Genomic DNA, 22,976 nt, shown 5'->3' with positions numbered 1-22,976 from the left:
ACTACTAGTAGTATCTACTAGTAGTTATAACTTATTGGGCACTATGTTTACGCCACACCAAACAGACGCGCCCAGCTGGCCTTTCTGATCTGTAACCCAATTGACTACTGTACTACGTAGCATCCTTCTGGAACACGACGGGGAGAGCAGAGCTGCGGCGGGTTGGATCGCACCAGACAACGGGCCAACGGCAGTTGGCCGCTTCGGACAGGGATCATGTGTGAAGCCAAATTGGTTATGGAAAGTCAACATGTGAATGCCAGGGTCATCGAGATTTGAACACAGTTCATCAGATTACCTACTGTGTAGGGATTGTACAATACAGTACTCCGTATTGTACACTACACTATCGTCATTTATACCTGTGTAAAAGGCAGAAGATCACCGTAACAGTCAAATGCAAAAGCGGGATGCATGCACCTGTCCACGCGACTGCAGCGGCCGGCGGACGCAGCCCCTGTCTGTTCCATTGCACTGGACAGATAAAGAGATTTTCATCCCTTAATTGAGGGTTTACCGTTACCGTACTTTACGCTGTGCGTGTATCAGAGACAGGGGTAGCTGTCCCTCTGACCAATCACTTGAGTTCGGGCTGGCAATTCTCTTCGGCCCAAACAGGAAGGCACGCTTTGAGTTCATCCCGTTTCCCACTCCTCCGTACCTGAGTTACCTGGGGGTTAGTACGTCCGTATGAAGCGTGGAGGACGGACGAGTGTCAGAGAAGACAGTCCATGTACCTATGCCCCAAGTCGTTACCGAAAAGATGCATCTGCCCTTCCGATTTAGCTGTTGTGAGACTGAGCCGAGTCACACGGGGCTTCTGCGTCGCCGCTCGGCGGGGCTATTCGGTTTCCTTCCAATGTTAATTACGGAGCATCCGTACGGAATACTCAGTATGTACAGACACTAGGGGAACAGACGTTGCCCATCCGGAGATTGGCGCGACGCAAGCTCTCCACGCGACGTGAGTTTCCCCACATCACCAAGGGAGCCATCGTGTCGGCCTCCCGGGGTTCTTCTGGAACCTTTGGCGTAATGACTGAACCCACACGGCCCCTGGCCCAGCCGATTCCTCAGCACAATCACCTGGCCGCGCGGGAGACTTTCCCGACAACCCCCCCATCCGTCTCAGCAATTCTTCCGCCTGAAGTAGCCCAATCCGGTCCTCTCATTTCTCGCAGTTGACACCTTTTCAAAACTACACTTTTGGGCTCGAACCTCCGACTGCTGGCTTTCCATGATCCTCTTTCTTCGACGGATGCCGTGGTAGATCTCCCAGTCCGAAGCAAGCAGGGAGCCGCGACATCTCTCCTTGCTGCCGTGTCCCCAACCAGCAGTCATCTTGCAGCCCAGCCCTCCCGCCTTGTTTACTTCGGGTGCCCGCATCAGAGCTTCGTAACAAAGAAGGAAAAGGAAGTGTTCTTCGAGAACGACAGTTAGCCAATACGACAGGCTTGTTCTGAAGAAGGAGCCGAAACCTCCTCGCCAGAGCCAGAATGGCAGCATCTTCGCCTAAGTCCGCTGTCCCCCGCAGCTCCTCGCCCGCCCCGGACGCCCTACCTAAGCCAGCTCTCGGGCCGTCTCCGGGCATATCTCGTTGCTTCTCGACTGGGTCTACTATATCACACGGGTCTGCGACCACCGAAGGCTCGCAGTTCCGGGAATCTCTCGGCAGCGATGCCTCGAGTTTCTCGCGGCACTCGTCGGCGAGCTACCGCTACTCGGATATCAGCAATCTGAGCACCGGCAGCGGTCCTGGCAGCGCGGAGCTAGTGGGCAGGAGAAACTCAAGCCGGCGGCGGGGCTACATGCGCCCGCAAGGCACTGATTTCGCCGCCAGCGCCCAGCGCCGGGAGAGTGTGCTCAGTCTGGGCAGCATTGCGCATTTGCAGTACTACTTTGCCCGCACTGGCTTGCTGGATGGCAAAGGCGGGCGGCTGGCACGGAGACGGGACCCCAACAAGGCGCACACCCTGGACTTGTCGTCGCTCGACCCAAGTGTGTTCCTGACACCCAAGCCCGAGAGCGATCATGACTCGAGCTATGCATCCATGGTGAGCAGCCCAGACTGGACGGCCCCTACCGGATTCGGCAGTGTGAAGTGGGGTGCTGGCTCTATGGCCGAGTCGCCCGTCGAAGAGCACCCTCCGGACCAGCAGGACGAAGATTACTTCTCGGACGAGTTCGACGAGGAGATGCTGCCGCCGACGACGAGCACCTATCAGCATCGCGAGAAGCCGGTGCCCAAGCCACCGTCTATGGCCGAGTTGAGGTCCGAATTGACCAGCTCCCTCGACGTGGCCGAAAAGACGCTGCACGAGGTAAAGAACGCCAAACCGCCTCCAGGGCTCACGGTCAAGATCGAGACGGTGGATGGCCAGGACAACTCTAGTCAACATCAGGCCTCAGATTCACGAAGGCCCTCTCTTCAGTCGGGCGGATGGCACGAGATCCAGGGGATGAGCATACTCGACGTCATGACATTGGCTATCCGGGCCGCTAAGATCTACTACACGTCCCATGATCGTCCCGACCGTCTCGACGCCATCAAGTCTGAGAAAGAGCTGCGCGGCGAGCTGCTCTCTGTCATGGACATCCTCAAGCGCATGGCAACTAGGGGCTTTGCCGGCGGGATGCGTGACGACGAGTTTCGGACTATGGATGCTTGGATTGTGGGACTGCGCGCCATGCTTAAAGCCGAGGATGCCATAGAAGCGGAAGAAGTCGCGGAGCAGGCAACTTGGACCTGGGTGCGCCCCGAAGGTTGGGAAGGGCGCGAGTTTGAGCGCGAGGAGGCATTTATGCGCTCCATTCTTAAGGGTCCTGACCCCATCGAGAACATGCCTGTCTTGCCCAAATGGACACCCATCGACCGGACCAAGCCGCTGGAATCGCAGTCCCTCCCGACGCCGTTCCTAGCAGCGCTCTCAAACGGCCAGCGTCTGGTGCACCTTCACAATTGTGCGGTGCGCAAGTCGCAGCGGCGCTTCGGCTACATCCCGACATTCTACGCTAACACCCAGAAGCCATATCGCGGAGCTGACAATCTACGCTATTGGCTCAAAGCGGCCGAGCTGCGCTGGGAGGTGCTGCTCAAGATTGACCCTCTGGGACTGCAGTACAACAGCAGCCCCGAGCTTTGGCTTGACTTTGAGGATGCCGTCTTACAGTGGTGTCGCAAGGTGCGTGAGGAGATTATCTCCGAGTTGCAGCAGCAGCAATCACCCACGACTGCTGCATCACCATCAACAGCTTGAGCTCCCCAGATGGGGTAAGCTGTGCCATTCATGACTGGAAAGATGTTATGACTCCCGATCGATAGACTGTTACACCACTCTTCGGCCTTTAGCTCGATCTATTCACTTTTTCTCTTTCCTTGCCGGGATCGAGCCCCGCACAAACCCCCTTTCCACCACCGCTTGTTTACAAATACCCCTTTGTTTACTTCAGGCCCTGGATTCTTCCAATGTATCATAGCGTGGAAACCAACCGCGACCGAGGGGCTGTTCTGTTCTGTTCTTTTCTTCTTCACTTCACAAAGCACGGGTTGCCATCTCCAGAGCCCCCGCCACCTTTTTTTTCTACACTATTACCATACTTCTTCGCATCAGTTGCTTGAATAGTTATTGTTTACTGCATATTCATTTCAACCTACCCCGTATATAGCTCAGCATATACCCCAGCATAACCCAGATGGAAGAAATGGCGTAATGGTTCAATATAGTCAGTCCCCTCAACTTTTGGAAGTGAGGGAGGACGGGTAATCGGAAAATTTCATATCCTCGAAAGGGAGGGACGAGGGTAGAAATATATATATGGTACCTACGTGCATCAACATCGCTCGCTGTCTTGAACACATCTGTCGCATCTGTCCCTCTGATGGGACTTTTATTATGTCTTCAAATCTGCCTCCAAGGTCTACCTGTGCACGCTAGCTCTGAGAATGCTTATGCCGATGCATGTGGAAAAAGGCTCTGTAAAATGCCACGCCGATGCTTGCATGTTTGATACTCATTTCGCCTGCCCGTCTAGTTAAATGAGGTAAGCCGCCGCCCATATATAACCACCATTCATGCATGCGGTAGCCATGATTTGCCATCCTCTCTCCATGACGTTCATGCCCGAGTTAGCTAGAGCCTGTAGCTGAGCATTCCTCCGTCCTCTGAAGCTTATTAGAAAAAGAAAAAAGCAGAACTGTCGAAATGGCGCGGAAGAACAAAAAAACAAGGCCCCAAACACAGCCTTAAAACAGGCTGCATGCCTGACTTTTCATGCACCTCCCCCCTTTCTCCGTGTCCCATGCACCGCAACCAATGCCTCTTGTAACACGCCGCCGGCTAATGCAGATCGTTAAAGCAAATTCGTGGGAAGTTGATGATAGTGGGGGAAATCAACAAGACCGACCGCGCGCAAGGTCCATATTGAGCTCGGAAGGGGGCGCCCCATGGCGAGAAGTCGCCGAATGATGATGGGGCCGCGTGAGTGGCCGGTCGCACCGCAACAAGATCAGACCGCAAGGACTCCGCGTAACGTGAACTCTTAGGTCAGAAAGCGGCCAGGCAATCAGACCGCGCGATGATGGGATGGCGAAATTTCGCGTAACGTGAAATTTGGGATGACATCATACGAGAATGATCAGACCGTAGTAAACAGCCTGACCACCCTCGCGAGAAAGATGGGGATTGCGATGCCAAGTTGGGACCGTGATGCCGAAGGGGGAAACGAAAGAAAAAAGGAGCAGACTGCGCACGCATGGATGCACGCACCCCCAAAGGAACCCTTTCTCCCATCAGCAGGCCCAATCCAGCGAACCAACGGCCAACCTTTGGGCCATTTGTAAAGCCATGAGGTAAGGATTCCTTGTCGCAACCGAGATATTTCAGTAAGGCATGGTGGAGATGCCGCTGCTTGCGCCAGCCTTCATACTTCCAAACGCAGACTTGGTCCGCGAGCTGCCTGCCGATGCATTGCCCCTTCCGGGCTGTCGGCTGGTAGATCCAACGGATCCCCTGCGCTTGGACACGCCGCCTGTCGAGTTGGACCGCGAGAACGACGCACCGCCACCACGGGAGGAGCTTCCCTTCCTATTATTCCGGTTCCTGGCGTAGAACGGCTTCTTTCCGCCCCTCCACTCGGGTCGCGAGATCCGGCCGGCGACCTCGTTGCTGTTGGACGACGCCTTGGCCCTCCTTCTGTCTGCCTTGCTGAGCTCTTCGAACCGCTGGTGCCATTGTTGGACTGTGGGGTCGGCGGTGTGAGTTGACGACGATCGGGAGGCGCCGTCGGCGAAGTAGCGGGAGGCTTCAAGCGCTTCGTCATCCTCGTCCTCGTCATCTTCGCCCTCATCCACGATCTCCTCCTCGAGTTCGTCCTCGCCTTCGTCGTCGTCTTGGTCCTCGTCCTCGCTATACACCTCTTGTCCACGCCGGAAACGGAAGCGGGGAGGCTCGCTGATGACATAGTCTTCGTCGTCGCTGATGAGGTCGACGAATTCCTTCTTGCTGTTCTTTGGGGCGATTTCGGCCGCCGCCGAGGGCGACTGCGTCGCTTTGCCCATCATTTCCTGGTACTGCTTGTAGAACTGCTGCACGAGCCCGGCGAACTTAGCGCCGTATAGGTCCACCTTCGACTTGTCGACTCCGCGTATGGTGTACATTTGGGCGACAGTGGTCGTCCAGCGGATTGCCATCTCACGGTACTGCTGTTCCGTGAAAATGGGGCGGCGGAGACCATTCTTGTTGCGGACGTTCTCTTCCATCTCGTGGGCTCTGTCAACGAATGCGTCGACGATGTCCCTATGAACGTCGTCGATTCCAGCTTCCTCAAGGCATGTGTCGCGCGAGATGGGCGGGCCGAGTTCGTCCAGCGTTTGTTGGCGCCGCTTCGGCGAAGGGCGGCGGCGGGGAGGTACAGGGTCGAAGGCGTCCTCCTCCATTTCCTGGTCCGAAACCACGAACCCGTCTTTGTCGTAGCCGTGGGCGGTCAGGTCCCGCCCGGCGTCGCTTTCCCCGTCGCTGTCCTCTTCGTCCAGCAGCGTCGTGGCGATTGATTTTGATTTCTGTCTCTTCGACATAGCAGGGACAGGCGAAGAAACGTTTGTCGACGGTGGGGGTCGTCGGGTCCGGGTCGCCTTAGAGGAACCCGCCGATGCATTATCGAGGGTAGCAGCCCGACCTTGTTTCCTGCCCCGAGCGGCCGGCGGATTGGATCTCGGCACTTCCAACCGTAGCCGGCGGTCGCCATCGAGATATTCTGGGCCCGCAGGACCGAGCTGAGAAAGTGGTTAGCTGGAGAGTGGAGAAAGGAGAAGGGAGAAGGGAGAAGGGAGAAGGGAGAAGGGAGAAGGGAGAAGGGAGAAGGGGGATCTTTACTTCGTAGTTAGTGACGGGAATGCCGTTGCTCTCACACATCACTTGTACGTCGGTCAGCGCGCCCTCGTGTTGGAGAACCATGACGACCCGCTGGACTTCGTGGTTTTTCATCCCCCTGCAGCGACCGAAGCCAGCAATGCCTTGGTGTCTCCCCACGTTCTTGCTTGCTGTCACGATCTCGACCAGTTTCCCCAACGTGAGCTGGTGCTGTTCGCGGACGGCCATGAGGAGAGCCACGGCGCAATCTGTGAAGTCTTCCAGCGTAGCACCTGCAATCGTCTGCCCACTGAGGCAGTTGTCGCACATGTTGTTGCATTCAGCGGCGTCGAACTTCTCACCGAAGTACTGCAGAATCTGGACCCGACGGCAGGTATGCAAGCTCTCGCAGTACGTGATCATGCGGTTGATCATGATATGCTGCCTGTCCTTCTCCTCCTTGACCTTGTCCTTGTCCTCGTTGATCATTCGTCTCAGCACGGGAATATCGGCGTAGGAGAAATAGAGATAGCAGTCAGAAGGCTGTCCATCGCGGCCCGCACGCCCGGTTTCCTGGTAGTAGCCTTCCAGGCTCTTGGGCATGTTCTGATGGATGACAAAACGCACATCCGGCTTGTCGATCCCCATGCCAAAGGCAATCGTAGCCACCACGACCTGGATCTCCCCTCTCTGCCATTTCTCCTGGACCTCGAGCTTGGCTTCGGGGTCCATCTGAGCATGGTAGTGACGAGCCTCGATCCCATGCTTAGTGTAGAGCGTGTGTGCAGTACCTTCGGCCGACTTGCGCGAGAGCGTGTAGATAATGCCGCTCTGTCCCGCATACTTGGTCTTGATCATTTCGCCCATGCCCGCGATAAAGCGTGTCTGCTTGGGTTGGACTTCGTAGAATAGGTTGGGCCGGTTGAAGCTCTGTGAGAAGACTTCACAGTCTTCCATGCCCAGGTTGTGTTTGATATCGGCGATCACGTTCCTGGTCGCTGTGGCTGTCAGTGCCATAACGGGGACGCCGGGATACGATCGTCGGAACTGTCCCAGGGCTTTGTAATCCGGCCGAAAGTCGTGGCCCCAGTGGCTCACACAGTGGGCCTCGTCGATCACGATGCGCGCGAGCTTCTTTTTCCGATACAACGTGTCGACGCCTCTTCTGAAAGCCGGGCTGCTGGTGAGCATCTCAGGAGTCACATAGAGCAGCTGGACGAAATGCTCCGGATTGGTCTGGTTGAAAACGCCCAAAATGTGGTTGCGAAGCTCATTACTGATGCCTCCATTAAAGGACTTGGCGAGGATATTGAGCCGTTCAAGATGGGCTACCTGATCGTTCATCAGGCTCAGCAGAGGCGAGACCACCAGGGTGACGCCGCGGGTGGTGCCCGAGTTGACCATCGCTGGCAGCTGATAGCAAAGGGACTTGCCACCGCCCGTGGGCATCAACACAAATGCGTCTTTGCCGGCGAGGGTAGCATTGATGGCCTCAAGCTGGTTGCGGCGGAATCCCGTCATCCTGAAACGATCCTTCAGTGCGCGGCGAACATCTTCGGACCAAGGATATTTCATCAATTCTGAGTTGATCGAGGCTTTGGGCTGGCGCGGAGCCTCGATCCTGGCTGCCGCTCTTTTTCTCGGAGGAGGACCAGCAGTCGCTGACGACTCCGATAACACTGACCGTGCTCGGTGTGCGTCCAGGGGCGTGGCGAGCATCGCCTGCTGCTGCTCGAAGCTGTTCGCAACGGCCAGCATTTCCTCTTCATCACTAGCATCGTCAAAGTAATCAGTCACGGGCGTAACTTTGCTCTTGGCTGGTGTCTTCGTGTGCGTCTTCGGAGGGTTCACCTGTGACGGAACAGGGGGGTTGTCCAATGCCATCCAACTGTCGTCACCCATGGCGTCAAACATGTCGTCATCGGCAATCTCTATAGCTGTATCCTCGGTATTATCCGCACCAGCAAGGTTGGATGTCCTTAGGCTACCGCCTCCAGCCTCTGAAAATGAAGGAACCGACGGTGGTCTGGACGTGTTCTGTGATGTGCTCACGGCGGTAGCTTCACGGGTCCGGGTCTGAAGTGGCTGTGTCTGCAAGACAACCTGTGAGTTGTATTCCGGAATGACTGCCTGTTGACTGGACGGGGGTCTTAGACCGAGCTTGTACGATGGCTGTGTAGCGGAGACGACGGGAGTGGCTGGTGAGTCAGGCACCGCGATAGAGTCGTTCGGGTCTTTGAGAAAGTCAGGATCGTCGATGCCAGCAAAGACGAGGTTCTTGATGAGTGCCGCCTCCTTGGCTTTGATTTCCTCCGACATCTCGTCCAGTCGGGCTTCATCTTCCGTTGTGTCAAGACCGTCCGCGAACGCGTTCCCCAGGTCGGTCAGCATCTCCTCGCGTTTAGTACACAAGTCCTTTAAAGACCTATGATCACTTTTAATGGTGTCCAACGCCTTCTGCTTCTGCAGTAGGGCGTTCCGAGCATTGCGCACGCGGTCGCGTTCTTCCTTTGGTGCGTTATCGCGGAGGCACTTGGTAAATTCCTCCTTGTTTCTGTTCAGTTGATCAATGAAGAACTGCATCTTACTCTCCAGCACGGAAGGGCGTGAGAAGAACAGATCCAGGATATGCTTGTTTCGTTTGACTTCGGAATCTGCAGAACCCTGCGGAGCTTGCTTGTTCGGGGTCTCCTGAAACGGCAGCACTTCGTCGGAACGAGCTTCTTCAATTGTATCACTGGTGAAACTCCCAGCAGCAGTGTTCCCTTGCGGAGTCGCTGGACGATCCAGCGAGTTCAGCACCGCCTTTGATGGAATCTGTATGGTAGGGGACGATGTGAGGTCGGCATCTCTGCATTGATCGTTGCCAGCCATCTGGGAGTTCTTGGCCGGATCGATGTCTGGCTTAGTATCCACGGTGGATTGGTGTGTATGCGGTGTCATGAATTCGTCCTCCGAGTCTAGGACGATGTCGGGTTTTGTCCTCTTGGATCTTTTACCGGCTTCAGTCGTGGAGGTGGGTCCTAGCTCACGGTTCTCATCGTCCCGGCCACTGGGCGAGGAGGGCGTCTTCCGCTTACGGCTGGATATGGTGGAATCTGGCGCATGAGGAGGAGGAGACGGTGTCCTCTCCAAACGTCCCGGGGGCAGCTTTTGGTCGCTTTTGTGAGACTCCTTGTGAACATTGGCACGTGCCCCACTGGTCGAGTTCGTCGCAGACGCGCTGCCGCCAAGTACCATCTGAGGGAGAGGAGAGCAGGGACTCTCGCCTCTAGCGGTTGAGGACTTCGCACGCTGCTTCACGACCGACCTTGAAACGGACGAGGAAGGGATCAGGTCGTCAATGTCCAAGAAATCATCCTCGGCACCCTCTTCTCTCTCCTTGGATACTACCGGCCTCTGGGACATATCGTCAATCCGCCGCTTCTTGACGCGGCTGGGAACTGGTTCCGGCCGCTCAGCAAAGTCCTCGCGCCACAACCTCTTTTCTTCCCCAAAGCCCACGACTGAACTAGAGCCATCGTGCTTGTCCACGTCGGTCAAGTCGAGTGGGTCGGAAAACATGTCGTCGTCGCTGTCGGGGATAGGAGCGATGGGCGCGGTCGGACGGGAATTGTGGGCGCCGCCAGTATTGCCAGAAACTGGGGACGGCGGTCTATTCCGGGGCTGATTTGTGCGTGCGAGCGAGGCCGAGTAGGCGCGTTGAAGTGGACCAATTGGGGTGGTAGCGGTCGTTGATGCGGGCGTGGGCAAGGGTTGCTGCAGAGTAGCCAATGTCGGGCGACTGGAATTGAGGTTGCCATTGGGGTTGGCAGTGGAATTGGAATGGGAGTTGGAATTGGAGCTGGTGTTGGAGGAAGAAGCCTGTCCCATTCTCGCTTCCATCCTGACTACCTTGTCAGCATCCCGCGTTTGAACGGCGGATCGGGCTTCATCTGGCAGGCGCGAGAGCTGTGGTGTGAGAGGAGTGAGGGGATGAAGAGAGCTGGAGGAGGTGGAAGTCGAAGAATTGGTATTGTAAGAACGGCCGGTCCGGCGCGTCTGCGATCCCAGTTCGGACCTGGCAGACTCGAGCGAGAAGGACGTCGGAGCAGGAGAGCGGCCGCGCAAATCTGGGGCAGCGGGCGCGGGCAGTTGCGGCGCGGCGGGCGACGAACGCCGGATGGTGTTGACCAGCCAGCCCAGATGCTCGCCGAGATTGTTGCGAGTCATGAAGCCTAGTCGGAACAGCCGTCCGAGACTCGGACCTCGCGCATCCGGGTCGGGAAGTCCTGCGGAAGAAGCTGGGGAGGAGTGCGCGGATCAATGAACGAGTTTGGTTGAGTGGAGAATGACGGAGCTCGGGGGAGCAACCGGACGCGTCTTGCGGGGACGCGTTGTCAGGTGCTTTAGTGGGGTTGCAGCCAGTGTCAGGGCAGGAAGACCCGCAGCAAATTCCCCAACAGTGCCATACAATGTGTAGAGTACCAGTGAATGACTGAGGTGCGGTACAGAGATAAGAAACGGGAAATTTACCTTGATAAATCCAGTTACCCGGTCCTCGGGGTGACAAATCCTGCAATCCGCTCAATTAACCCATTAGAGGCTGGAGGTGTGCTGGTTATCTGGGGAATCGAAGGGTTGAGTGTTGCGTGGGAGAAGGTTTGTTGTAGAGGCAAGAGTTGCAAGAACTTGAAGTTGCAAGATGGAAGTCTTCCGTTGCAAGTTACCTCGATTTATTTGGCATCTTCAACAGCTCGTGAGCCTCGTGCAATAATGAGTTGAACTGTGCATCACAATACGAAGCATAAGGAAAATGGAAGAGAAATCGGGCTGGAAATCATCGGATATATGTTCCAGGAAGCCTCGCAAGTTAAGTACCTGGATTTATTTGGCAGCTTCAACAGCGTGTGACCCTCATGATTCAAAGGGCTGAACTGTGCATGACAATGCAAAGCATGTGGAAAATGGAGAAGAAATCGGGCGGGAAATCAGCGGATAAATATTCCGTCTCTTCTCAACAACTAGCGGCACTGCATGTAAGTGACCCTATGGATGGGGAGACGACTCATACGAGAGGCTTCAGTGACGACCGATCGTGCAGCGAGTATGGCAAGAGATGAGCAAATAGGCCAACAAGCTGACTTGGACCTGTATATACGGCCGAGATGTGTGGGTACAACAGTAAATAGTATATTGTATTCACGGGAAGGCACTCCGAAAGAAGAGGGCCTACAAGCGAGGCACCTCAATCAGTGACTTCTGGTATAGTTCGACGAGGAGAATTCAAATTCAGCACTGAGAAGTTGAACTTAATACGCACTTGGAATCGCACAGTGGAAATCCGTACCGATCTTGGAGCAAGCGATCGATAGTAAAGGATCCGGGGCAGGAGTCCAGAAGAGAGGTAGCAACAAGAGAGAGAACTGAGGACAACATGAATAATTTCAGAAGACAGATTGTCAAGCCGTCAAATCTCCTCCTATTTCCCCTTCTCTTCGTCTGGTCTCCTCGCGATCCTCCATGAATGCTACCAAAACAACAAGCCAGAAAAAAATAAAAAATAAAAATCAAAGGAAAAAAAAAGAAAGGGGGGGGGGGGGGGGGGGGGGCGGAGGGGGACGGGGGTTACGGGAAGGAAAGTAAATGGGAAGAAAACGAAAAGAAAAAAGAAGAACTGAAAGGAAGATTCCATCTGTATAGCAGGAGATGGATAGCTCTTGGGTAGGTACAATCGAGTCCCGGAAACAGTCAGGTCACTTCGTTTAACGGAGTATAAGACGCAGGGTACGATACCCGACCTGTTCGAACCACTGCTGCCTGCGGCTCCACGATTGCCGCCATCCGATCGCTCATTTGAATGTCAGATCCACGTACCTCGCTGCCTCCGAGTCTGCTAGCACTTGAGAAGCTGAATTGCAAATTCACTGTCATGACTACCGCGGTGGGCATTACAACGAGCCCCTGAGCTAAGGTATAGAGCAGATACCTAAATTAACCACCGCGCTTCAATTACCTTAGTATCGCCTTTTTCTCCGTGCAGCCTTTTGATGGTCCAAATCTATAAGTCGCCATCCGCCAATTCTACTGCTGAGGTATCAAATGCTCCAATCCTAAACGCCACGCTGACACTTTGAATGCAACGCAAGCCAAAAAAAAAAAAAAAAAAAAAAAAGGAAAAAAAGGAGGGGCCCATTCCAACCAACCAATCCCCCCCTTCTTCCCTGTCCTCCGCACCGTCTCCCCATCAAGCCGAAGCCTCGATGTTCTCCAGCTTCGGCCTGTCTGCCCCAGCGAACAGATACATAACCGTCACCAGCAATTTCCCCGCACCGGAGACGACCAACGCCGCGGGCGAGCCCACCCTCCTGAAGATGAAGGCGCCCGCCAGGGTGCCCAGCACGAGTGAGAGCAGGAAGCCGACCCTCCGGTTGCGCGGCCTGTTGTTCCTCAGCGCGAACAGGTCCCGGTCGATCATCAGGTCCACCCACGCGGCCGTGGCCATGGCCGTCGAGATCTCGGTCATGCGCAGCGACCGCGACTGCACCACCTGGCTCCCCGCCGCCGTGGCCAGCAGGCCGATGGCCCACAGCGTGCTGGGCGCCTGCGCGCCGTCCAGCGCGAGCTGGCCGCTCGACGAGCGGTGCGCGTACTGCAGCCCCGCGGCGGCGAAGACGAGGCAGGTCTGGACAAGGTTGCAGAAGACGAGCCAGAGCCGCCGGCGCGGGCCGATGATGTGGCCCAGCTGCCCGGTCAGCCAGGCCGACGCGAGGAAGAAGCCCAGCGCGACGCCGATATTGGCCGTCATGAACATGTCGCCGTTGGCCTCGGGCAGCACGATGGCGAGCACCAGGAAGACGGTGTTGCCGGTTTGGTTGGAGGCGAAGCAGTGGAAGTCGGGGAAGGAGACGGCGTCTGTTTTTTGTTTTTGAGTTTGAGGTCTAGGGGTTAGCGGAACGCTGGTAGGAGCGCGAGTCCCCGGGGGGTGGGCTTCACTTGCCTTGGACACCGATGCAGAATGTGAGGATCAGGAGTTGGACCTCAGCGAGGATCGAGCCGCGGACGTTCTCGTTGAGATGGCTCCATGTTTTGGCGAGCGCTGATGGCTGTCCGCATGCCTCTGGCGGTCTGTAACTCTGGTCCTCGAGAGCTCCCTCAGCTGATGGGGATTTGAGGGTTGCCCCTTTTTCTTGAGGCTGCATTGCGGCCACTGCGAAAAGACAGCACTCTGATTCTAAGCTCTGAACAGGTCACGCAGGTTGTTGTCCTGAGAAGGTTAGGATGTCCCGCTCTGTCAGACACACGTCTGTCTGGTTGGAGCCGGTGGGCAAAACGAATAACATATAACAGTATCTATACCGAGAAGCGGTGTGTGGTGAGGGCGGAAGGTAGCGAGGGTTCGTTATGGACAGATCAGCCAGGGGGATAAGTTTATTGGCTACCTGTCTTTAATCAACAGAAAAGAAAGTCGGCATGTGGCTCATCTGGGCATGTTACCTGACCGAATTTTCATCCTCCCAGTTTCGGGGCCCTGGGCATACCGCCAATCATGGTGGGTCCAGGCCGACACCCGAGCCCCGGCCTCCTGATTCTGAAGAACAAGGACGGCGCAGTTGACGCATCCATGATCCCTCGAGCGAGTTCCGACGGCTTAGCGCAGCTTATTAGATACCAACAAGGTTGCTCGTGCGCTTCGAGGCGAATTGTATATTGCGGGCCTTTGACAGAGCAGTCTAGAACTGTGCGAGCGGAGGCGTCTCTTCGGTTTTGCGCCAAGGCAAACGGCAACGGGTCGTCGCCAAGATAGAAACGCTACACAATCAGGAAGAGGATTCCGAATCTTTTTCTTGCGTGTCGGCGTGATTGAGGCATGTGCATCAGCGTTCGGCTATGGGCCGGGTCGAGATCGGAGGAATGCCGATACGGTTCGGCAAGAGTGGATCATGTAAGGCCCACTATTCCGGCACTCGGACTTCCGGGGCCGGACATGTGGGTCGCGAGAGGACCCGCATCCGGCGGTGCGTCCGGGTCTTTGAAACACGAGTTCAGCTCTGAGACAAGTCCGGAGTTCAGTTTAGGCGCGTTTCCTACAGCCACATCCGTCAGTTCACATCAGCCGTTGCAAGGCTGATTTCAGCGGGACCGCGATCGCGAGCCGTTGAGCTGCGGGGAGTCCGAGAGCCGCCGAGGGCCGATACGCACGGGCCAAGACTCTTGGCAACGTTGAAAATCTTCGATTTTGTTGGCATCCATGATCCGATCTTTGCCGCCCAAACAATGCGCGGTATTGACGGTGAATACCAATCTCTTGCCTCGCCGAGCGAATCGGATGGGTGAGCCAAGTTGTAGTTGACGCGCCGCTCCAAACGAGCAATGTCTTTCTCGTCTCGGCGGCATCCCTCCTTCTCAATGCAGCGGTAGTAAGAGTTTGGCGCCGTTCCTCGGAAGATGGAATGCTCGAATACACCGGCGATTTCTGTGAATTGGTTGGAAATGCTATCAAGCCAAAGAGCAATAAAAATATCTCGAGGTGTGACCGAGCGAGATGGCAAGGTCGACTTGCACCTCGAGCAGTCTCCGGTCGGTACTCCGGTCTTGGCCGTTTGTGCCGCGAGGTCTTGGCAATTCCGCGGTATGCACAGTCCGCGGTGCCCAGCTTCGCCAATCTGAGATCGATGGAACAAGTCCATCCGCTGAGAACAACTCCAGCATTTCCGGGCCGAGATGATCGAAGCTTGAAAGACGGGACGGCAGATGGAAAGCTGCTTACGGGAATTGTCCGGGGTAAGTGCGGAAGGGAGAATGACTGGGGACGTGGGGGGCCGGTTTTCTGCCATGCAGCTGCTGACTTATCAGCCTCAACCGTCCGTTACAGACTCGGCAGTATTCCGTACAATACATCGGCTTGCCTCTGCAACAACAAACCACCTATCAATTAATCCTCGATATGATGTTGCACGGAGACCCAGACTCTTTGCCGGACGTACCTCCATCACACTGAAAACAGACAGGCCGGGACCTTGGCGCCGCGGAGATCAAATCATCAAAATGAGTCTCAACCAACTTGGAATGCTTATCGGGGCTATCTCTATCGATCGATTTGAAATTGTGGAGGAGGGAGATAACCACGGCGTGGGCTGAACTGCCCGGACAGGGCAATCAAGATAAGGGAGTTTCATTTCATCGTCTTTCCCTGCATTCGACTCGCTCCTCCACACGCCCAAGTTGGGGACTGTTCTGGTTCTGTGGTTGACTCCCCCATTGGGGTCATCTCGGCTAGGCCGCTTGGTTAAAAGGAACACATGGCTGATGGAATTCGACTCCAAGATGGATCTCGCATCATCGTCAACCTTTCCGCACTCAAGCATTCGATCAGCTTCACTGGCGCAGATGGTCCGTCCCCGCGGCCGTCATGAGCCATGCTAGACGTGCAACTGTGCGAGGGTGAAGCAGGAGGGATATGGGTATGAATATAGGCGGCAGGTCGGCCACTACTGTGTAGGACCTCTTCCTGATGAATACCCTCTTTGTGAACGGCGTCCATCATCCAGGGCAATCGATGCATCTCCGAGGCGACGGAACGCTATCTTCATCGTGCATTTCCGCTCGGCCCTTGTGTCCCTGGCGGGTCCTTATCAGCGATCAGCAAGGGCGGGAACTGGCCTGTCAAACTGCCAAATGCAGGGCCGGACGCTGCTACAGTTATGTGTTTCCGCGGTCGGGAAACCGCAAACGTCCATCCCATCCCCATCCTCATCCCCATTTCCACCCTGTGTGCGGGTGATGTGGATACTGGAGATACGGGACGCGGAACATGGGTGGCCATGACCAAACGGCATTGTGGTTATGCGGCAAGCAATGACAAGGTGCTTTCCTTCGGATAGTGTGCTCGTGTGTGCTCGACTAGGTATAACAATGGAAGAAGCTCCCTGAGAGTCGATGGCCGGCCTGCAGTCCCAGACAAGCACGACTTAGGTGTTGATAACTTGATTCAGCATCATGGGCTTCAGGCTCTCGCATCTTTACGCCCGTCCAGACGTCAACCCGGTCACACTCAAGGCCCGGTCCGTTCCGTTGCTCAATCCTATAGACATCTATGGACGGGTCTTCTTCTTCTCCTGGTTCGGCTTCATGGTCGCTTTCTGGGCGTGGTACACCTTTCCGCCTCTGGTATGGTGCCTTTTAGTGTGACTTGACTTGAGGTTGTGATCATACTGACAAGCCGGCGGGCATAGTTGACGCACACGATCAAGAATGATCTTCAACTGTCACCGGCCGAAGTCGCCAACTCCAACATCGTATCCCTCTGCGCTACGTAAGTGACACACCATCATCAGTACTCGGAAACTGCCACTAACACGCCCCAAGACTGCTGGTCCGACTTGTTGCCGGCCCCCTCTGTGACCAGTTTGGTCCTCGACAAGTCTTTGGCGGCCTGCTCCTCGTGGGCGCCATTCCGCTCGGCCTTGCCCCCCTTGTACACAATGCCACGGGACTCTACGTCAGCCGCTTCTTCATCGGAATCCTCGGTGGCTCGTTCGTCCCCTGTCAGGTCTGGTCGACGGGCTTCTTCGACAAGAATATCGTGGGCACCGCCAACGCCCTCACCGGCGGCTTCGGCAATGCGGGCGGCGGCATCACCTACTTCATCATGCCGGCCGTGTACGACGCCCTGATCGGGGCCCGTCACACCCCTGGCCAGGCCTGGCGGCTCACCTTCCTCGTGCCGCTTGCCATGGTCATTACCACCGGCATTGCCCTCATCGCCCTCTGCCCGGACACGCCGACGGGCAAGTGGAGGGACCGCCATCTGCACATCCGCAGTCATGCCGAGTCAGCGACCAGCGAAACCGACGCCGACACCGAGATCGTCGACGTGCCCGGCCGGATAACGGACCGCCACACCCCCGAAACGCCCTTGACGCTCTCCCCCAGCCCTAGCAGGGAGAAAATCCCCGCAATCCCGATCAAGTTCGACCTCGAAGCCGCCGCGGTTACGACGAAGATTCCCCAGCTCCCGGTCAAACCCAAAACCAACGCCAACAACAACAAAGAGCACGAAAAAGCAGCAAAAGCAGAGCCAGAACCAGGCACAAAGGAAACAAGCCTCCAACAAACCGAAAACGAGATCATCCGCCCGCCGACATGGAACGACTCTCTCCGCGTGGCCCTCTCCCCGCAAACCATCTTCCACATGCTGACCTACATGTGCTCCTTCGGCACCGAGCTGGCCCTCAACTCGGTGCTGGCCTCGTACTACGCCAAGAACTTCCCCGCCACCCTGGGCCAGACCGCCGCCGCCAACTGGGCCGCCATGTTCGGCTTTCTCAACTTTGTCACGCGGCCCCTGGGCGGCGCCGTCAGCGATCTGCTGTACCGGTATGCCTCCTCCTCCTCCCATCATCACTGCCAAGGCCAAGGCCAAGGCAGAGGCCACTCGGACTCGATGGTATTATGGTTCAAGAAGGCGTGGATCGTCGTGTGCGGGCTCGCGTCGGGCGCGTTGTTGGTGGTTATTGGAAGGGTGGACCCGCGCGAGCAAGGGGTCATGTTTGGGCTGGTGGCGGTGCTGGCCTTCTTCGTCGAGGCCGGCAACGGCGCCAATTTCAGTCTCGTGCCGCACGTGCATCCCCATGCCAACGGGATTGTGTCCGGGTTGACTGGCGCCGGCGGGAACTTGGGCGGGGTGCTGTTCGCGGTTGTCTTTCGCTTTATGGATGGCGGCACGGACTATGCGAAGGGGTTCTGGGTGATTGGCGTCGTCAATCTGGTCGTGTGTGCTGCCGTCAGTTGGATCCCGCCTCTGCCTAATAAGGCGCGGGTGGGGAGTCATTGAGTGTGGCGTGACCACCTGGGTAAGGTACATTTACGACGGATGGTTTCTGCATAGCGATGGTGGTTTATTACCTAGTACCTTAATGGATGGGTCTGAGGCGTTATGGGAGACTGGACTGGAAAACGACACGACACGACACGACCTTCGGTAGCATAGAGACAGTTACGAGTTTTCTCCTGGAATAGAAAGGGGGCATTCAGCTTTTCATTTATGGACTGGACTTGCGCTATGGAAGGTACGTTAGGTATGGATGTCTGCAATTCAATGTCCTATAAACGCTGACTTAGTGCATCGCCCTCCGAGCCCCGACATATAGCGAATCCTTTCCTGGTGTAGGTGTTGTCCCCGGAATCTGCGATGCCAGCTCAGAATATCCGTAACCTTCCTCCTACCAACCCCAACCCCCCCCCGGCCCAACACCTTACTTACTCACTAGCCCAGGTCTGCGTGCTAAAGTGGTTCAGCTGCTGCATGATGGCCAGCCAGATAACGGCGGCCTCAACCGAAAGCAACTTCATGATGGCGTCCGGATCGATTCGACCCAGCTTGTCCTTGATGCCCGGCTTTTCCCACTTGTACGGCGACGGCACACCCAACACGGGGCCGCCCAGTGCCTTCTTGTACCTGGCCCAGAACTTCTGGAATCCCTCCTTGGAAGGCGCCTGCTTCTTGACGTACATCTCGTCGTGGTACGCGTTGAAGGCGAGCACGTGGTGCGTGTCGACGGGATTGCCTGAACCGTGTAGAATGAGCACGCTGCCGGCAAAGGGGCCGTACCTGGCCGTGACCTGGTATTGGTAAGACGGCTCTTCGCCGTTGTCCGCTCCGGGAATAACCGCCTCATTAATATCGAGCGCGTAGGCCAGGTAACGGAGGTTGCCGTCCCCCCAAAGCGTGTAGTCGGCTTCCAGGCCGATGAGCAAGCCAGGGCGGATGTACCTGCAAGGAGTTAGTTTTCTTTGAGATGTGCGGGGTCTTGAGGGATAGAACTAGGCCGATGGAATAATAGGGGAGAGGGGGGTTTGTTGCGCAGAATGGACGACAAGAGGCATGAAGAGGAAAGAACAGAAAGGTTCACGTACCACCGGAGGCCCAGACGGAATGCCAGGACCGTGGGATAATCTATGGCGCGGGGAAACGGGCACAAGGGGACGCTGACAGGGTCCATTCTGACTTTAACCCCCATGGCGACATTAAGCTCGTTTTTTAGGTCGTTGATTCTGAGGCCCGAGGCGACCTCGCCGGAGAAGCGACCAACATCGGCGACACAGATGCATTGATAGCCGACGTAGAACCGGAAAAATGTGTTGAGATCCCGCGGACCGAAGTCCAGCATCTTCCAATGACCAGGTGAGTCGGGTCGTCGAGCTTCAGCAAAGACGACCACGGGGCCATACAAGGGACTAGCGTGAGATATATGTGTTAGAGAGACAGCCTTGGGGAATCGTCAGAAGGGCGTAATCGACGTACCGCCAATAACCGGGTGTACCGAGTCCGAGGATGGACTGGTTCACAAACCTGGGGTCCGCAACGGCTTGGTGGTAGGGGGCGGGACTGTATGCGAGCATGACCAAGCCGTGACCAACGAGTCTGTATCCTGGATATTAGTATGCAGCTCATGACGCCTTGCTCGGATGGCAGGGGAGAACACGGCTTACCGTTCGGCCAGAAGGGGCTTGAGCGCCAGGGGAATATATGCCATGTGCATCGGAAAACCCATGTGCGCCACCTCCGTCACGAAGAGGTGCACATCGGGGTGGTCCAGGTGGGGAATGAGAACAAAGTGGTCGTCAGCCATCTCGGTGGGAAGGGCCCATCTGATCTCGGGCTTGCTGCTATGCTGAGGAAAGAATAGAATACGCCGATGCTCGGGGCTCGGCCGCTTGTCGTCCGCCCCATCGCCCGCGAAGTCCTTACAGACCTTCTTGTGCATGGGCCAGTCTGCAACTTGACATTCCCGCGAACAGTACAACGCATGCTTGCATCCGTTACAGACGCTTTTGACTGTTTTTTCGCACGCGACGCACAGCAACTTTCCCGGGTCGCCGACACGCTCACCTCGTTCCAGGTCGTCAATGATCATGGCAGTCACCTCATCGTTGTCCACGGGCGGGAGCGCCGCAGCAAAGTTTGGGTTGTGTCGGAAATCAAGAGCTCCTCTCGCCATCCACAATTCCAAAGTCCGAGTCATATACACCGTGGCGGCAGGATGTAACTGACAAACAGACCATGGAATACCGTAACACGTCTGATTGTCTGCCATCTCCGGTTCCGGAGTACTCGCCTCGGGATCAGCAGCAACCGGAGAGTAGGTCAGGTTCATGTTGCCCATCTGGGCCGTGATGGTATTGTCGGAGTCAGTGGAAACCGGAGTCTCCGATGCGTCCTCGCCGCCGTCCTTGGATTTCCCCGGCTCCTCGGCCTTTGGCGTGACCTGGGACCCGGTAATGATCTCAGTATTGTCCTTGATGGCCTGTTCAAGCTCAGCGGCGACTGCGGCCCGGTTCTCGTCGTCCGCCATGCTCAAGAGTGCGAGTGCTGCTTCCAGCTTCTCCGCTCCCTTCGGCGATGCCGGTGTCCCTGCGGAACCAGCCTCAGTCTTGCTTGTCGATGGGTCCATGCTTGTTAAGCCGAGTGTACGGTTGAATAAGGTTCGCACATGTCGGGTTGTGTGAGAGATTAGTGACTCGGTTCAGAGCGAGAGGTAGGTTCTTTGGAAAAGCGTGCCGTCGCCAACTAAGCATAAGCATGCCCTACGCACAGAGAACCGCTTTCCTGGTATAGCCCTGACCGTGACCACGACGGAAAGTGACGCCATGAAACCCGGGTCGGGACCATGGACGGTGCCTTCCTCGAACATCTCAGAGAAAGCCCACAGCTGCCATGCACATGCGGTTGACTGGATCGTGTTGCTGGCCGTGGAAGTCTTAGGAAGCAGGGAACCCCCATCCCCATGCGAGCATCTTCAGCAACACCCCCTTTCCCTATCCTGTCTCGCACACCAGACGTGCCTCCGCAACAGTTGCCTCCTTTGTCGGACTACAACACACTGCAAAGGGCAATTGGTCATAGAGATTAACCATTCTCGTATCTCTAGGACTCTGAGATAGTTCTGGTAGTAAAAGTAGTAGGGGTGTTGTGCGGGAAGAACAGCAGTAGACAACGACGGATCATTCAGTGACGTTGTTGCTATAATAGACGCCGGTGATTTTTCAGCAGAAAGGGGGTGGCGCATGCAGAGTACCTCCTAAATAAAGCCGTCCTCGACACAGTGCGTGACCCAGGCGGCACTGCCATTGAGGCTGGTAAGTACTTGTCCCACATCCAGAGCATGCCAAGCAAGAGCGTCGGTTATCGATAAGCCCCAGCTCTGATTTTCTTGAGCGGCATGCAGACTGCGAGTGCATCGCATCTGAAAGTTGCTAATACTAGTAGTTGCCATTCCCCTGTTTCCGACTCTCTGACGCAAAGATGCTGCGCCAAATGTGAGTCGGCATCTCTTCGCTTTTGGTCCCTATGTCCCAATTCTGACTGTGATCACACAGAAAACCACGGAATGCCCGGTCCAAGCGGGCCCTCGAGAAGCGCGCACCCAAGCCCGTCGAGAACCCCAAGACGGCGCTCTTCCTACGAGGCACCAGCTGCAGCCAGATCGTATACCTCCCATGTCTCCACGCGCTATCACCTGACAATGGGCGATTGGTTGCTAATTGTCGATCTCATAGACGCAAGATGCCCTCACGGACCTGTACGCTCTGAGGCGGACTCACGCCAAGCGCTTTCAAAAGAAGAATCCCAGTATGCACTGAGATCTCCTGCTACTGAGCGTTCCCGAAAGTGAGAGTGAGCTGCTGACCATTGCGATCGCATCACAGTCCATCCCTTTGAAGATGCCAGCTCGCTCGCTTTCTTCTCGGAAAAGAACGACTGCAGCCTGCTCCTCTTCGGCAGCAGCAACAAGAAGCGGCCACACACCATCACCTTCGTCCGCACCTTTGACTACAAGATCCTCGACATGCTCGAGTTCTACCTCGACGGCGAGACCTTCCGGAGTTTATCCCAGTTCAAGACGGAGAAGGTGCCCGTGGGGACACGGCCGTTGATGGTATTTGCCGGGACAGCATTGTACGGGACAACACTCTCATTTCCCGAGTTTTTATCTCCCTAAACTGACAGCGGAGCAGTGAATCGCCCGTGCCCAACGCCTTCACCATGGCCAAGTCCATGCTGCTCGACTTCTTCCGCGGCGAGATCTCGGACAAGATCGACGTCGAGGGCCTGCGCTACTGCGTCGTCGTGACGGCCGACGAGCCCACTTCTTCCGAGGTAGCTACCGACGACCCGGCCTCGAAGCCCGTGCTCCGCCTGCGCGTCTACAACATCCGCACCAAGCGCTCCGGCCAAAGATTGCCCCGCGTCGAGCTGGAAGAGCACGGCCCGCGCATGGACTTCCGCCTGGGCCGCATGCAGGAGCCGGACGAGGCCATGCTCAAGGAGGCGATGCGCAAGGCCAAGACGACCGAGGAGCGCACCAAGAAGAACATTTCAACGGACATCATGGGCGACAAGATTGGCCGCATCCATATGGGCAAGCTGGACCTGAGCGAGCTGCAGACGCGCAAGATGAAGGGGTTGAAGCGCGAGAGGGATCAGCGGGATGGCGACGACGAGGAGGAGACGGTTGTGGGGGAGGAGCAGCCGAAGCAGAAGAAGAAAGTCAAGGCTTGAATTGGACGTTGCGTTGGGCTGGTTTTCTCAAGTGGCAGGCGTTCAGGGGAACTGACAGCAGGCGGAGCGGAAAACGGCGTAATTCT

General features: G+C 56.3%; 7 protein-coding genes across 7 annotated transcripts; 3 read left to right on the top strand and 4 right to left on the bottom strand.

Annotated features, from left to right (window-relative positions):
- Positions 1 to 1,203: 1,203 nt before the first annotated feature.
- B0T15DRAFT_41153 (uncharacterized protein) lies at positions 1,204 to 3,449 on the top strand. Its single transcript, XM_062865396.1, has one exon. The coding sequence runs from the start codon at positions 1,497 to 1,499 to the stop codon at positions 3,255 to 3,257; it is 1,761 nt and encodes a 586-aa protein (XP_062726309.1). The 5' UTR covers positions 1,204 to 1,496; the 3' UTR covers positions 3,258 to 3,449.
- A 1,410-nt stretch (positions 3,450 to 4,859) lies between these two features.
- On the bottom strand, positions 4,860 to 10,654 carry B0T15DRAFT_41136 (uncharacterized protein). Its single transcript, XM_062865393.1, has 2 exons — positions 6,372 to 10,654; positions 4,860 to 6,271 (listed from the first exon to the last, which is right to left on the bottom strand). Exons 1-2 carry the CDS (start codon positions 10,557 to 10,559, stop codon positions 4,880 to 4,882), a joined length of 5,580 nt encoding a protein of 1,859 aa, XP_062726308.1. The 5' UTR covers positions 10,560 to 10,654; the 3' UTR covers positions 4,860 to 4,879.
- Positions 10,655 to 12,378: 1,724 nt separating this feature from the next.
- On the bottom strand, positions 12,379 to 13,667 carry B0T15DRAFT_41132 (uncharacterized protein). Its single transcript, XM_062865392.1, has 2 exons — positions 13,327 to 13,667; positions 12,379 to 13,241 (listed from the first exon to the last, which is right to left on the bottom strand). The coding sequence occupies exons 1-2, from the start codon at positions 13,526 to 13,528 to the stop codon at positions 12,574 to 12,576; spliced, it is 870 nt and encodes a 289-aa protein (XP_062726307.1). The 5' UTR covers positions 13,529 to 13,667; the 3' UTR covers positions 12,379 to 12,573.
- Positions 13,668 to 14,283: 616 nt separating this feature from the next.
- B0T15DRAFT_41042 (uncharacterized protein) lies at positions 14,284 to 15,421 on the bottom strand. Its single transcript, XM_062865375.1, has 2 exons — positions 15,221 to 15,421; positions 14,284 to 15,167 (listed from the first exon to the last, which is right to left on the bottom strand). Exons 1-2 carry the CDS (start codon positions 15,225 to 15,227, stop codon positions 14,434 to 14,436), a joined length of 741 nt encoding a protein of 246 aa, XP_062726306.1. The 5' UTR covers positions 15,228 to 15,421; the 3' UTR covers positions 14,284 to 14,433.
- A 589-nt stretch (positions 15,422 to 16,010) lies between these two features.
- Positions 16,011 to 18,341, top strand: B0T15DRAFT_41127 (major facilitator superfamily domain-containing protein). Its single transcript, XM_062865390.1, has 3 exons — positions 16,011 to 16,496; positions 16,562 to 16,641; positions 16,695 to 18,341. The coding sequence occupies exons 1-3, from the start codon at positions 16,326 to 16,328 to the stop codon at positions 18,160 to 18,162; spliced, it is 1,719 nt and encodes a 572-aa protein (XP_062726305.1). The 5' UTR covers positions 16,011 to 16,325; the 3' UTR covers positions 18,163 to 18,341.
- A 33-nt stretch (positions 18,342 to 18,374) lies between these two features.
- Positions 18,375 to 20,880, bottom strand: B0T15DRAFT_41039 (uncharacterized protein). The gene is made up of 4 exons (XM_062865373.1): positions 19,821 to 20,880; positions 19,633 to 19,752; positions 19,245 to 19,565; positions 18,375 to 19,101 (listed from the first exon to the last, which is right to left on the bottom strand). The coding sequence occupies exons 1-4, from the start codon at positions 20,780 to 20,782 to the stop codon at positions 18,588 to 18,590; spliced, it is 1,917 nt and encodes a 638-aa protein (XP_062726304.1). The 5' UTR covers positions 20,783 to 20,880; the 3' UTR covers positions 18,375 to 18,587.
- Positions 20,881 to 21,633: 753 nt separating this feature from the next.
- B0T15DRAFT_489201 (Brix domain-containing protein) lies at positions 21,634 to 22,890 on the top strand (the record flags this gene model as incomplete). The annotated part of the gene is made up of 5 exons (XM_062866577.1): positions 21,634 to 21,647; positions 21,708 to 21,816; positions 21,888 to 21,960; positions 22,038 to 22,287; positions 22,347 to 22,890. The coding sequence occupies 5 exons, from the start codon at positions 21,634 to 21,636 to the stop codon at positions 22,888 to 22,890; spliced, it is 990 nt and encodes a 329-aa protein (XP_062726303.1).
- Between the last annotated feature and the right edge of the window lie 86 nt (positions 22,891 to 22,976).

Source organism: Chaetomium strumarium (assembly GCF_033439665.1).
Source record: "Chaetomium strumarium strain CBS 333.67 chromosome Unknown B0T15scaffold_1, whole genome shotgun sequence".
NCBI classification, from domain to species: domain Eukaryota; kingdom Fungi; phylum Ascomycota; class Sordariomycetes; order Sordariales; family Chaetomiaceae; genus Chaetomium; species Chaetomium strumarium.
This window is presented reverse-complemented; position numbering and strand designations above follow the sequence as displayed.

Bases quoted from the DNA above. Each gene is read 5' to 3' on its own strand.
- B0T15DRAFT_41153 (XM_062865396.1), top strand. From the start codon at position 1,497: ATGGCAGCATCTTCGCCTAAGTCCGCTGTCCCCCGCAGCTCCTCGCCC.
- B0T15DRAFT_41136 (XM_062865393.1), bottom strand. From the start codon at position 10,559: ATGACTCGCAACAATCTCGGCGAGCATCTGGGCTGGCTGGTCAACACC. The intron at 6,272-6,371 runs GTAAAGATCCCC...CCACTTTCTCAG, and splicing joins TTCCCGTCACTAACTACGAA to CTCGGTCCTGCGGGCCCAGA.
- B0T15DRAFT_41132 (XM_062865392.1), bottom strand. From the start codon at position 13,528: ATGCAGCCTCAAGAAAAAGGGGCAACCCTCAAATCCCCATCAGCTGAG. The intron at 13,242-13,326 runs GCAAGTGAAGCC...AACAAAAAACAG, and splicing joins ATTCTGCATCGGTGTCCAAG to ACGCCGTCTCCTTCCCCGAC.
- B0T15DRAFT_41127 (XM_062865390.1), top strand. From the start codon at position 16,326: ATGGGCTTCAGGCTCTCGCATCTTTACGCCCGTCCAGACGTCAACCCG. The intron at 16,497-16,561 runs GTATGGTGCCTT...CGGCGGGCATAG, and splicing joins GGTACACCTTTCCGCCTCTG to TTGACGCACACGATCAAGAA. The intron at 16,642-16,694 runs GTAAGTGACACA...ACACGCCCCAAG, and splicing joins ATCGTATCCCTCTGCGCTAC to ACTGCTGGTCCGACTTGTTG.
- B0T15DRAFT_41039 (XM_062865373.1), bottom strand. From the start codon at position 20,782: ATGGACCCATCGACAAGCAAGACTGAGGCTGGTTCCGCAGGGACACCG. The intron at 19,566-19,632 runs GTACGTCGATTA...ATCTCACGCTAG, and splicing joins GGTACACCCGGTTATTGGCG to TCCCTTGTATGGCCCCGTGG. The intron at 19,102-19,244 runs GTACGTGAACCT...AACTCCTTGCAG, and splicing joins TTCCGTCTGGGCCTCCGGTG to GTACATCCGCCCTGGCTTGC.